Here is a 10,798-nt window from a genome sequence, read left to right as displayed (position 1 = left end):
CTCTGCCCTATATATCATATTGTTTTTAAGTTATATCAGTTTGCTTGCACCATCGAGTTTCTTTAACAATTAAATGGAGATAGAAAGTAATGTAAATAAAGATAGTAGAGTGCTGTACGTTTTCATGGATTTGGATTTTCTGAAATTAGAATGAAAGCAGCTATGTTCATTTGAAGGGATTCTTATTCATTCGATTAATTGGAGACAATCTTTTCAATCAAATGAAATCGAAACTTTCCTATGCCTTAGTAACTAAGAATACTTGTACAACAGTTACATATTTAAGAGTAATACATTCTGTTCCAAAATTCTAAAACCAGAGCTACGAAATTTGTACAACATTTTGTTCCAATCATCAGAGGGAATGAATGAGAATCGTGAATTACAAGGGAACTGGTTTTGTAGGAACAACTTGTAAACTGAATACATCAGTTGTGCAATAGGCAACAAATGCAAAAGGCCTGGTGGACTTGAAGCGCAGAAACAGAAAACATCAATGTCGTTAGCCCTAAAACTTGTGTTATATCATTGATGAAATAATAATGTTATCATTAATATAAATATCTATCTTATAAATTCTCCTCAATAGGTTCCATGCTTATTGTGACTTAATTTTTCTTTTGTCGTGCAAGGATAATACACTTTTTATTCTTACAGAAAACATTTTTATATGAAGGATATTATAACTTTGTAAGAGTACTTTTATGTACCATTTTTCAAAATTATTGACATATTTTAACAAGACAATTAATGGGGAAAAAACAAGTCATTGGTACACGTGAAGAGGTGAAGGCGAAAGTCCCACATTGGAGAATAACAAAACCTTTCATATTATTGACATATTTTAACAAGAAAATAAATGGGAAATAACAAAACCTTTTTGCGTGATGAATTCATATTTACAAATAGAGAAACAAGACTGTCAAAGCAGAAATGACAGATAAGGTTGATGCGATTCTAAGCTATTAGGCTTCTATTAGATCAATTAGACCAGTTATTGTTGTTATTAGCTATTAAGCCCATTATATATTTCAAAAACTAATTATTTTTGGATGTATTTAAACCTCTTTTACGATATAAAGAGACTATGAATGAAGATATGAATTTCCTTTGATTTCCTTTTCCATTTCCTGCATTTACTTTCTTGCAATTTCCCTTTTACCATGTCTGATCCTATCAATTGGTACTAGAGCCACAGATCCACCGTGGATCTGTGGTTTGCCTTCATCGATCCCACACTTCCGGCACCGTGAAGAAGTGTGATGGATAAGTCCAGTGGTCTGGTGTTCTATTGGAATCCAAAAACCAATGTTTCTCAGTATGAACATCCAAATCCAGCTCCGCCTCCACCAGCTCATCCTCCTCCCGATCACTACCAGATTCCATATGAGTATAAGCCCACATTTCCCTACTCCAGTTGTAACTATCGACCGCCAGATTACCCAGCCTCGTATGTGCCTGAGCTTCCCGTAGCTCCTTCATATACCAGTCCTATTTTCCTTCCGCACCCCGCACCACCTTCCGTTGTTTATTCGGACTCCATGGACGTCCCTCAAATCCCTCTTTTGTTGCAATTTTGCATCTCAACCAAAGCTGCGCAATTTGGATACCTTGACTATTCTACTTGAATTTCAGCTTGTATGGGATCTGGTGCATGCATTTTGCAAATTAAGCTGTACAGCTTTTGCATTAGTTTTCTCATTCCGTTCCAAGTGGATGAGGTTAGACCATGATGAGTTTGAGGAATTTGTACTGTCCGGCAAACAAGGGTTTACCTTCAGTTCTGAAATATCCCTTGTTGAGTTCTTATATGATGCTAATGCATATGTGCTACTAGGGGTGGGCAAACGGGTAAAGGAACCGCGGGTAGGGGCGGGTAGTGTAGGTTCGGGGCGGGTACGGACCGGGTCCCTTTTTTTTTGGGAACAAACGGGGCGGGGCGGGCCGGGGCATGGTTATTTACGGGGCGAGCCGGTTCCTACACCTTAGAAAAACGGGGCCCCGGACCGGCCCGTTTCATATTATAATCAACGGTTGAGATTGAATGATAACCTATCATTCAATCTGAACCGTTAATTTGTAACCTAGGTTTCCAAATCAGTTTCAGACTTCAGTGTTCAGTCTCAAATCTCAATCTCTCCAACACTCCAACCCTTTCTCAAATTCGCGGCGCCGCTCCTCCGTCCACCTTCTCCGACACGACACGACTTCAGTGTTCACTTGTAGGAGGTGATGGGGATTTAGAGAAGGGTCCGATGACTGCACAAATCCAGAAATCCAATTCTCAAAATCCTCTTCCACATGTAAAAATCCAGTCTTATGGTGCTGAGATTCCTGCTAATAGCTAATTTGGGGAAACCAATAACCATGGATGGAGTGTTGGTGAAAGAGGAGGAGGTTGTGACATGCACCGTGGGCTCATCGTCTTCGTCGTCCTCAAGCTTCTCGCCGCAGCCAATAGAGGGGCTGCACGAGGTGGGTCCGTCGCCGTTTCTCACGAAGACGTTTGAAATGGTGGAGGATCCTTCCACAGACGCCATTGTTTCCTGGAGCAAAGCTCGCAAAAGCTTCGTTGTGTGGGACTATCACAAGTTCTCCGTCACTCTTCTTCCTCGATATTTCAAGCACAGTAACTTCTCCAGCTTCATTCGTCAGCTCAATACATATGTAAGTACTGAAAAAAAGCATGAGTTTTCTTGGATCGTTCTTCATGTTATGCTGAAATTGCAGACGGGTTCTTTTTGTTTATGGAATTTTTCTTTTGTTTTTGCTTGCTTAGTACTGTAATTCTTTTGGGTTTAGTGTAGGAAATTAGGAATTAATCAGAATCATATATACGATTACAGGTTTTTAACTTTGTTACGCAATTCCCTTTCTTCTGTTGGTCATGAATCATGGTTTTATTTTATTAAATCCTTAGTTGGGATTGCGGATTACATCCTTGTTCAGGAAATTTCAAGGCTTGCTCATCAACTGAATGCATGCAGGGTTTCAGAAAGGTTGATCCGGACCGATGGGAATTCCAGGCTTCCACGACGTCGGCGCTGGCTTTGGTGCTTTCCAACTCCGGAAAGCGGATAGACCAGGCGGGGAAGAAGAAGTACTTGAAGCAGGTCACCGGGCGGCACAGCGACACGGAGCTCCACTTGAATCGACAGTTATGTGAGAGAAATTGCATCATGTTGTGAAACAAATATTGATTTCCATTGACAGGGGTTTCGTAAAACTACTGATACCTTTCCTAGTTGCTTCTTTCCTAGTTCTTTTGTGTATCCTCAAATTTGACAGGGGTTTCGTATAAGCAATTCTACTTGGTATGCACATAACCTCATTCTGCTATTTGGTTCTACAAGCTTCTTCCTTTTCGTCAGCACTGGAACCACACCTCATTCTGCTTCAATCTTAGTATGCCCATAACCAGATTAAAAAAAAAAAAAAAAAAAAAAAAAAAAAAGTTATTGGACCCGTGGACCCGTCCCGAACCGGCCCGTTTGATACGGGCCGGGTTAGGTCCGGTTCCCAAACTTAAAATCCCTACACCCGGCCCGGCCCGGCCCGTTACATTTTAAAACGGGTAGGTCCGGTTCTTCCAAATTTGGGCCTGGCCCAGCCCGTGCCCAGCCCTATGTGCTACCAGTGTCATTGACAAGTTTTGGGTTACAGAGCCATTGGGTTACAGAACCTATTTTCGTAGCTTCAAAACTTGTCAAGGAAAAATATTCTTGTTATTTTCAGAAGTTTCTTTCTATGCCTTTTTCTCTAGCAGTGGGTACAGAGCCATTGGATGGTATTTTCACTATAAATTCGAGCCCATTCCAACTAGAGACATTTGAGAACATGTTGCTAACTTGGGTAACACAACCTACTGCTCGATTTTTACTAGATGGCATGCATTACCATGGTGTGCTGAACAAGGCATTTCTATCAGCTTCACAGAGGCTTTTGCAAGTTATAGAGGTTATTTCTAAGTACATGAGTCCATTGGTAGCTTCCTATATTGCTTATGCAAATCAAATCCATGTGGTTCTTGCCTTCTATATTGACAGCATTGGTATAATAATTGATTTTGGCAAGCATTTTGATGGTGATGAGCATGAATCATGGTGCCACTTCAATGTTAAATACAATGTCGACCTCATGGCAGCCTTGTTTACGGCTCATACGACTTATATTCGTTTAATGGAGAGGTACTTTCCAGATCCTACGACCTCATTGCCTCCTGCTCAGGTTCTACCTCCAGTATTTATACTTGTTCTTTGTTTGGTTTCACACTTTCATATGCTTGAATCAGATCATATCTATTTGGGGAAGAGCAATCAGTTTCCTGCTACCGATATTAATTGCATGCATAGTTGGTTGAATGGGTATGTCTTGCATGTTGCCACATGGGTTGGGGAAGCTATAGTGTTCTTATCACTACACATATGGAATGAAGTTTTGCGCAGTAATTTTGTTCTAGGTGATCCTTTTCATCACCATGGCATATGGAGAGTTACCTTGGGAAATATGAGAGCAGCACTAGATTCTGCAATTTGGTTTTCTGTGTACAAGGGATTTACTATAATTGGTTGGAATCATTTCACTGCTCTAGTTCGTGTGAACATGATCCATATTCTTTATGGGGAAGGAATACAACCATCACTTTCACAAAGTGTTCGGGGTTCAAACAAGACAGAGTGGAAGAGAAATCATTACCTAATTCGCTTTTTCACCTACATATTCCAGAGTAATGAGTCCCCTGTAATATGGTTCTTCAAGAGTGAGATGTCACTTACAGCTGGGATTAGACCCGTTTGCTCCATAGTGTACCAGATGACAAACATATTTGGTTATGTGCCAAACTGTTTCAATTATTGGAAGTGTCTAGCACTCTTTTTGCAGCATAGGATGATAAATTATGGAATGTTCTGTGCCGATTCACTGCTCTACTTAAGTGATTATCAAGCCATCCAATCATCCGTGGAATTTCGCAACGGGGGTGAGATCTCTTCGAATTCTTTTGGTGTATTGCTGAACAACAATTGGCCTTTACTCATTAATCTTGAGGTATTCAATGGCTTTGCGACAAGTTATTTTCCATACTATTTTTGGGCCTCCAACCTATTTCCAGAGAATGATGCAGAGGCTTTCGAATATGATGGAGAAACCTGGATTTTGCTTGACCATTCATCGGAGATGCTGTTTGCTATGAAATGGGTGTTATTGGTACATACCCTATTTCTTGCCATCTTTAATTCAATCTATCTACCACACGAGTTGGTGGTTGGTGATGCAACAAGGCTGATTGTTCTCGTGTTGAGTGTTATCAAGATCAGTGTGCTTCAACTATTTTATTCCATCTCAAAGTATTTGGCAAGACTGCCTGATTTCATTTTGGCAGGATCTGAGATACTGATATTTGTTTTTTGGGTGAACACACCGAAAATGTTTTGGAAGAACATGGTTCGTGATTTAAAGCCCATACAAAAGCTAATACTGAATATGAGTATGGTACACCGTTTGAGAAATTGGCTGGCCTCTTTCCAGGCTGCTGCATGCTTCTTTCTCGGTTTGAGAGGCTTGAGGACAAGCCTCATCTTAAGGGGGTAGGATTGATGCGACTCTAAGTTATTGGGCTTCTATTAGATCAATTAGACCAGATGTTGTTGTTATTAGCTATTAGGCCCATTACATATGTGATATCATTAGGCCTATTTATATTTCAAACCCTAACTATCTTTGGGTGTATTTAAACCCCTTTTATGATGAAAAGAGACTATGAATGAAAATATGAATTTCCTTTGATTTCCTTTTCCATTTCCTGCATTTACTTTCTTGCAATTTCCCTTTTACCATGTCTGGTCCTATCAATTGGTTTCCAATCCAAATCCCTAATCGGAAAAATACATCATACAAAAACACAGTTGTGAATCCAAATTTTAATCAACAGAAAGACCAACTATAGTTGTGGATCCAAATTTTAATCCAGCAAAAAGACTAACCTTTTGGAATCGAGGAATCAAGGTGGGCTGTCGAGACTCAAAACGGTGAGAGGAAGCTTGTGGGTTGCGAGGGTGAGTGCGAGGTGGGCAAGTGGTCGACTTCGAGGAAGGACTAAGTGAGACTGAGATGAGGCACAAGTCAGGCTGAACAGTTGCTGAGTCGTGGATGAGTTTTACAGACTCTGAAAGTGAGATGGTGCGGGGCAGAAAATACGAAGAATGAAAGGAATGAAGGGGAAGGCTGCCAAAACGAAGAAGGGAAGGAAGGAAGTAGGACGTCGCACACAACTTAGGGGTAAAAACTAAAAAGGATGTTTTCTCTGTGTTGGTCTCATTCTTCTGTTTTCTTTTTCTTAGTGCTTCTGAAGAAACCAAATTGCAGATTTCTTGTCAATTTCTTATTTACATGTTTTAAATTATCTCTGTAAATTTAGGTGTTTTTTATCCAATTTTTTTTTTTGTTAAGCTTTCATCTTGGAAAAAGTTGAGATTCCATCATAAAACCAATTGGCAATATGAGGAGTAGCCAATCTCTTAGGCCATCTCCAACCGAAGGGTTCAGAGGGCCGAAAATAGCTTGAAAACCGTTTCCAATTGAGGGCTAGGCCAGATGGCTCGTGAGCCCATGGAATCTGAAAGGGCCAAGGGGGCAAAGGGCCTTGCCTAATCTAGCCAGCTAGCCCTAAGCTAGCCAAAAAATTAAGAATTGATGTTGGATATAACCAACAACATTGTTATTAATCATATCGATTATATTTGACAGGAATTGTTAAACAAATTTTTGAATCCAACGGCTAGCTGATGTCAGCTAGTCGTTATTTTTTATTTTTATATATAGTTTTATTTACAAATTTTTTTTCCTATAACTTCTATTTTACAAAATTTGTTTCATATTTTTATGAAATTCTATTTTTTTCCTATAACATCCTAAGCCATTATACAACATTAAATTAAATTAAGTAACCTTAAACAACATTAAATAACATTAACAAACATAAAAATTAGGGGTGTGCTATCCACACATTCCAAATTACTTCTCACACACCCCTTGTTAATTTCTATCCGTTGATCTTCTTCAATTCAGCTGATCCAATGATCGAAAATTAGAAATGTGTGTGAGAAGTAAAATGGGGTGTGTGGATATCACACCCCAAAAATTATACAACATAAAAAAAAACATTTAACAACATGAAACTTGAACAACATTTTTAAAAACATTTAACAATATAAAACTTAAATGCCTACTCCATGCATCTTTTGGTCCAAAGACGTGCAACAAGATCCTGTTGTAGGTACTTATTTGTGGCATGGGAATGTATCATTCTATAGCGTCTCATATACTCATTTATAATACTAGTTCTTGGATTGAAAGGCAAATTATGCCCATTGTATATTTTTGCACGAGCCCTTCTTGACATATTTGGATATTCTTGGTCATCATCAGACTCTCCATCAATATACCCATCTCGCTCATCCTCCACTATCATATTGTGTAATATGATACAAGACATCATGATGGAATCCAAATTTTCTCAACTCCACCCTCTTGCCGGTTCACTGATGATCTTCCACCGTGCTTGTAGAATGCTGAAAGCTCTCTCAATATCTTTCTAGTATGCCTCTTGGTGCAGGGTAAACAACATTTCCGCGTCATTCCTAGGGTTTGGAATTGCTTGGGCAAGTGTCACCCACTTTGGGTAGATGCCATCTGCCAAGTAATACCCCATATTGTATTGACGACCATTGATGTAGTAGTCAAGTTGAGGTGCTTTACCTTCCGTTAGACGATTGTAAAGGGGTGAACGCCCAAGAATTGTAATGTCATTTTAGGATCCAGGGACTCCAAAGAAAGCATGCCATATCCATGTGTTATATGAGGCAACCGCCTCTAACACAACAGTTGATTTTCTCGACCTTTCGCTAAAGCCTCTTTGCCATCCGGTGGGACAGTTCTTCCAATCCCAATGCATGCAGTCTAATGACCCTATCATGCCCGGAAACCCACAGTCTTCAGCTTTGTGAATGAGCCGATTTAGATCTTCTTGATTTGGCTCGCGGAGGTACTCGTCTTTGTAAAGTTGAACAATTATGTCACAAAATTGTTCAAGAGTATCAAGGCATGTAGACTCAGACATACCATGGGTTTCATCCATTGAATCAACTGTGGAGCCATAGACCATCATTCAGAGTGTAACAGTAACCTTCTGATGAGGTGAGAAACTAGGACGGCTTGCCCTGTCCTGCTTCTGTCGAAAGTATGGATTGACCTGCTGGACATCATGAAGTAAACGCTAGAAAACATGATGCCTTATCCAGAAGCGACATTTGAAATCCTCTTCTGTGTACACCGAGTTGGGGTTAAAGTAGTTGTTCATCAGACTGGCATGTGTCACGCTCTGTCTCGTGGTTTGTAAGAGCGACTAGAAACAAAGCCACCCCATTGAGGTCGTTCCTTAGTTGGCTGACACACCATGGCTGCTGCTCTATTTTGTTTGTTGTGTCTTACTTGAATTTCTTCATCAGACTCCTCATCTTCTTGTCTCATTTGCGCTCATTTTTCTTCCAATTTGGAATTGGATGAGGACCCCTAATTAGAATCCGAAGAGAATCCAAAGTTGGAATTCATTGCAAACTTGAATTGAAATAGATTGAATTCAAAATTGTGTGAATTATAACCCAATATCCACCCTATTTATAGCCAAAAAAAAAAAAAAAAAATTCAAATCCAACGGCTAGCTGACGTCACTTAGCCGTTGGATTTGAATTTAAGTTGTAGTTTTTAAATAATAAATAATGTTTGGCCCTATGGCCCTTTGGCCCTCGGTTGGAGACGGTTTTTTGTGACAGAACTAAAATGAGCCATATGGCCCTTGGTTGGAGATGGAAGCAAATATGGCCTATACTGTTCATTAAAATATTAATTTCTTGGAGGGCCAGAGGCCTAAAACAAGCCCTCTAGCCAGCCCTCGGTTGGAGATGGCCTTATAAGCCCATGCAAGGTCCCTCCTCCCATCAATGTGAAACTCATTCTCAACACACCTCCTCACGTGTGGTATTTTTAAGCCTAACACGTGGACAACACAACGGGGTGACGTAGAGCGCGTGTGGCCATTTGACTTCACACGTGGGACAACCTGCTCTGACACCATAAAGAAAGTTGGAGTGCCACCATAAAACCAATTGTTGTAAATTTAGGTGCTTTGTCTCTCTGTTTGTTGGTTCTTCTTATGCAAATATTGATATGCTTAACAGCCTGCTGCATATGTGCAATGGAGCACCACAAATTTTTATGTATTATGGTTGTTAGGACAATAGATTAGGGTGCAGGATACATTACCTGCTTCCTCATGAAGAATGCTTGTTTTGTATCAATCATTATTTGAAGGAAAAGACTCATTAGAAGCTTTTTAGTTGCTTGGTATCCATTCACACATCCTAAAAATCATATCTATCTCTTTTAACGTGCTCCATGTTAGTTTCTGATGATCTTCCCCATTCACGTTCATGTTTTGTGATATGTGCTTTGCTTAAATGTTTTAGAAGGTTATTGGAGCTCTCTTTGTCAAAGTGAAATCTTAGAAAGGCCTGTGAAATTTCTCCGAACATGGGGCAATTAGTCAAATTACAATCTACATATGTTCTTTCACTAACTGCTTAAATCATTTAGTCCACTTACTATAGTGAGAAAAGAGAGGCGAGAGAAACATCAGCTGTGTTATAATTTTACTAAACAAACATAATTACATAACAATATTTTGTATCCTTTAATTTTACTAAACAAACATAATTATATAACAATATTTTGTATCCTTTAGCTCATCACACTAATCATAGTTGGTCAGTTTAATTATTAGCAGCTGATAAGTGCTTCTAAAGAACTTAGTGTAGCCCTGGGAATTTAAACAAATTCAAATTTATAGATTCGAATGGGTCAAGGTTGATGTGATAAGGAATTTATGGAAACATACACATATATTATATATATTAGTCCACCCAATACGTATTCCCTTGTCAAGCATTTCCAAAGTTCTATTAGCTTAGATTCAAATTGTTTTTCAGATATCGAACATGCAAAATTTCTATGCGTGTTTTAAATTGGTTGTAGGAAGTAGGTGTTGAATAAGAAGAGTATCCAAGATAACTCTAATGATCCCAAGAAGAAGAAAATAGAGCACACTCTTAAAGAAAGCTCACAAAACAAATAATTAGCAAAGCTTTTCTTATTTAGCTCTAGGCTTTGTTTCTCCTTGGATGATATACAATGCTTGAGGACTTGGGTATTTATAGCAAACCAAATGAAAGCTACACCACACACTTACTTCACCTACAACATCCACCTACTTCACCTACAACCTCCACTTACTTCACCAACCTCACACACTTACTTCACCAACCTCACACACTAACTTCACCTACAACATCCACCTACTTCACCTACAATTGACATTGATTCTCAACACTCCCCCTCAATGTCAGCTCTCATTCTTTGCACTGTGCTGAGCAGACAGCGAAAATTTTCGAGCTTGCCTGTACTTAAACTTTTTGTGAACAAGTCCGCAACTTGATCATTCGTCTTGACCTGTCTCATCTCAATCTCTTCTTGTAGAACCTTTTCTCTGATAAAGTGGTAGTGCACTTCCACATGTTTAGTTCTTGCATGAAAGACTGGATTTTCCGCCAAGCGAATTGCCGATTGGTTATCACAGTACAATGGTACTGGATAATCTACTGGTTGATGTAGATCACTCATCAACTGTACCAGCCATGCATTCTCTTGAGCTGCCATTGCTGCTGCTCTATACTCTGCTTCTGTGGTT

The 10,798-nt window shown here is 39.5% G+C and overlaps 2 protein-coding genes across 2 annotated transcripts; one reads left to right on the top strand and one right to left on the bottom strand.

Annotated features, from left to right (window-relative positions):
* The first annotated feature begins 2,069 nt into the window (after nt 1-2,069).
* LOC148695675 (heat stress transcription factor A-2-like) lies at nt 2,070-3,567 on the top strand. The gene is made up of 2 exons (XM_088697818.1): nt 2,070-2,667; nt 2,988-3,567. Exons 1-2 carry the CDS (start codon nt 2,320-2,322, stop codon nt 3,186-3,188), a joined length of 549 nt encoding a protein of 182 aa, XP_088553944.1. The 5' UTR covers nt 2,070-2,319; the 3' UTR covers nt 3,189-3,567.
* A 4,240-nt stretch (nt 3,568-7,807) lies between these two features.
* LOC137734239 (uncharacterized) lies at nt 7,808-8,161 on the bottom strand. The gene has a single exon (XM_068473536.2). The coding sequence runs from the start codon at nt 8,159-8,161 to the stop codon at nt 7,808-7,810; it is 354 nt and encodes a 117-aa protein (XP_068329637.2).
* Between the last annotated feature and the right edge of the window lie 2,637 nt (nt 8,162-10,798).

The sequence above is a fragment of the Pyrus communis genome, chromosome 7, assembly GCF_041283825.1.
Source record: "Pyrus communis isolate YQ-2024b chromosome 7, ASM4128382v1, whole genome shotgun sequence".
Taxonomy (NCBI): Eukaryota; Viridiplantae; Streptophyta; class Magnoliopsida; order Rosales; family Rosaceae; genus Pyrus; species Pyrus communis.
This window is presented reverse-complemented; position numbering and strand designations above follow the sequence as displayed.

Coding starts and splice junctions, on each gene's coding strand:
- LOC148695675 (XM_088697818.1), top strand. CDS start 2,320: ATGGTGCTGAGATTCCTGCTAATAGCTAATTTGGGGAAACCAATAACC. Junction 2,668..2,987: donor TTCGTCAGCTCAATACATAT/GTAAGTACTGAA, acceptor GAATGCATGCAG/GGTTTCAGAAAGGTTGATCC.
- LOC137734239 (XM_068473536.2), bottom strand. CDS start 8,161: ATGGTCTATGGCTCCACAGTTGATTCAATGGATGAAACCCATGGTATG.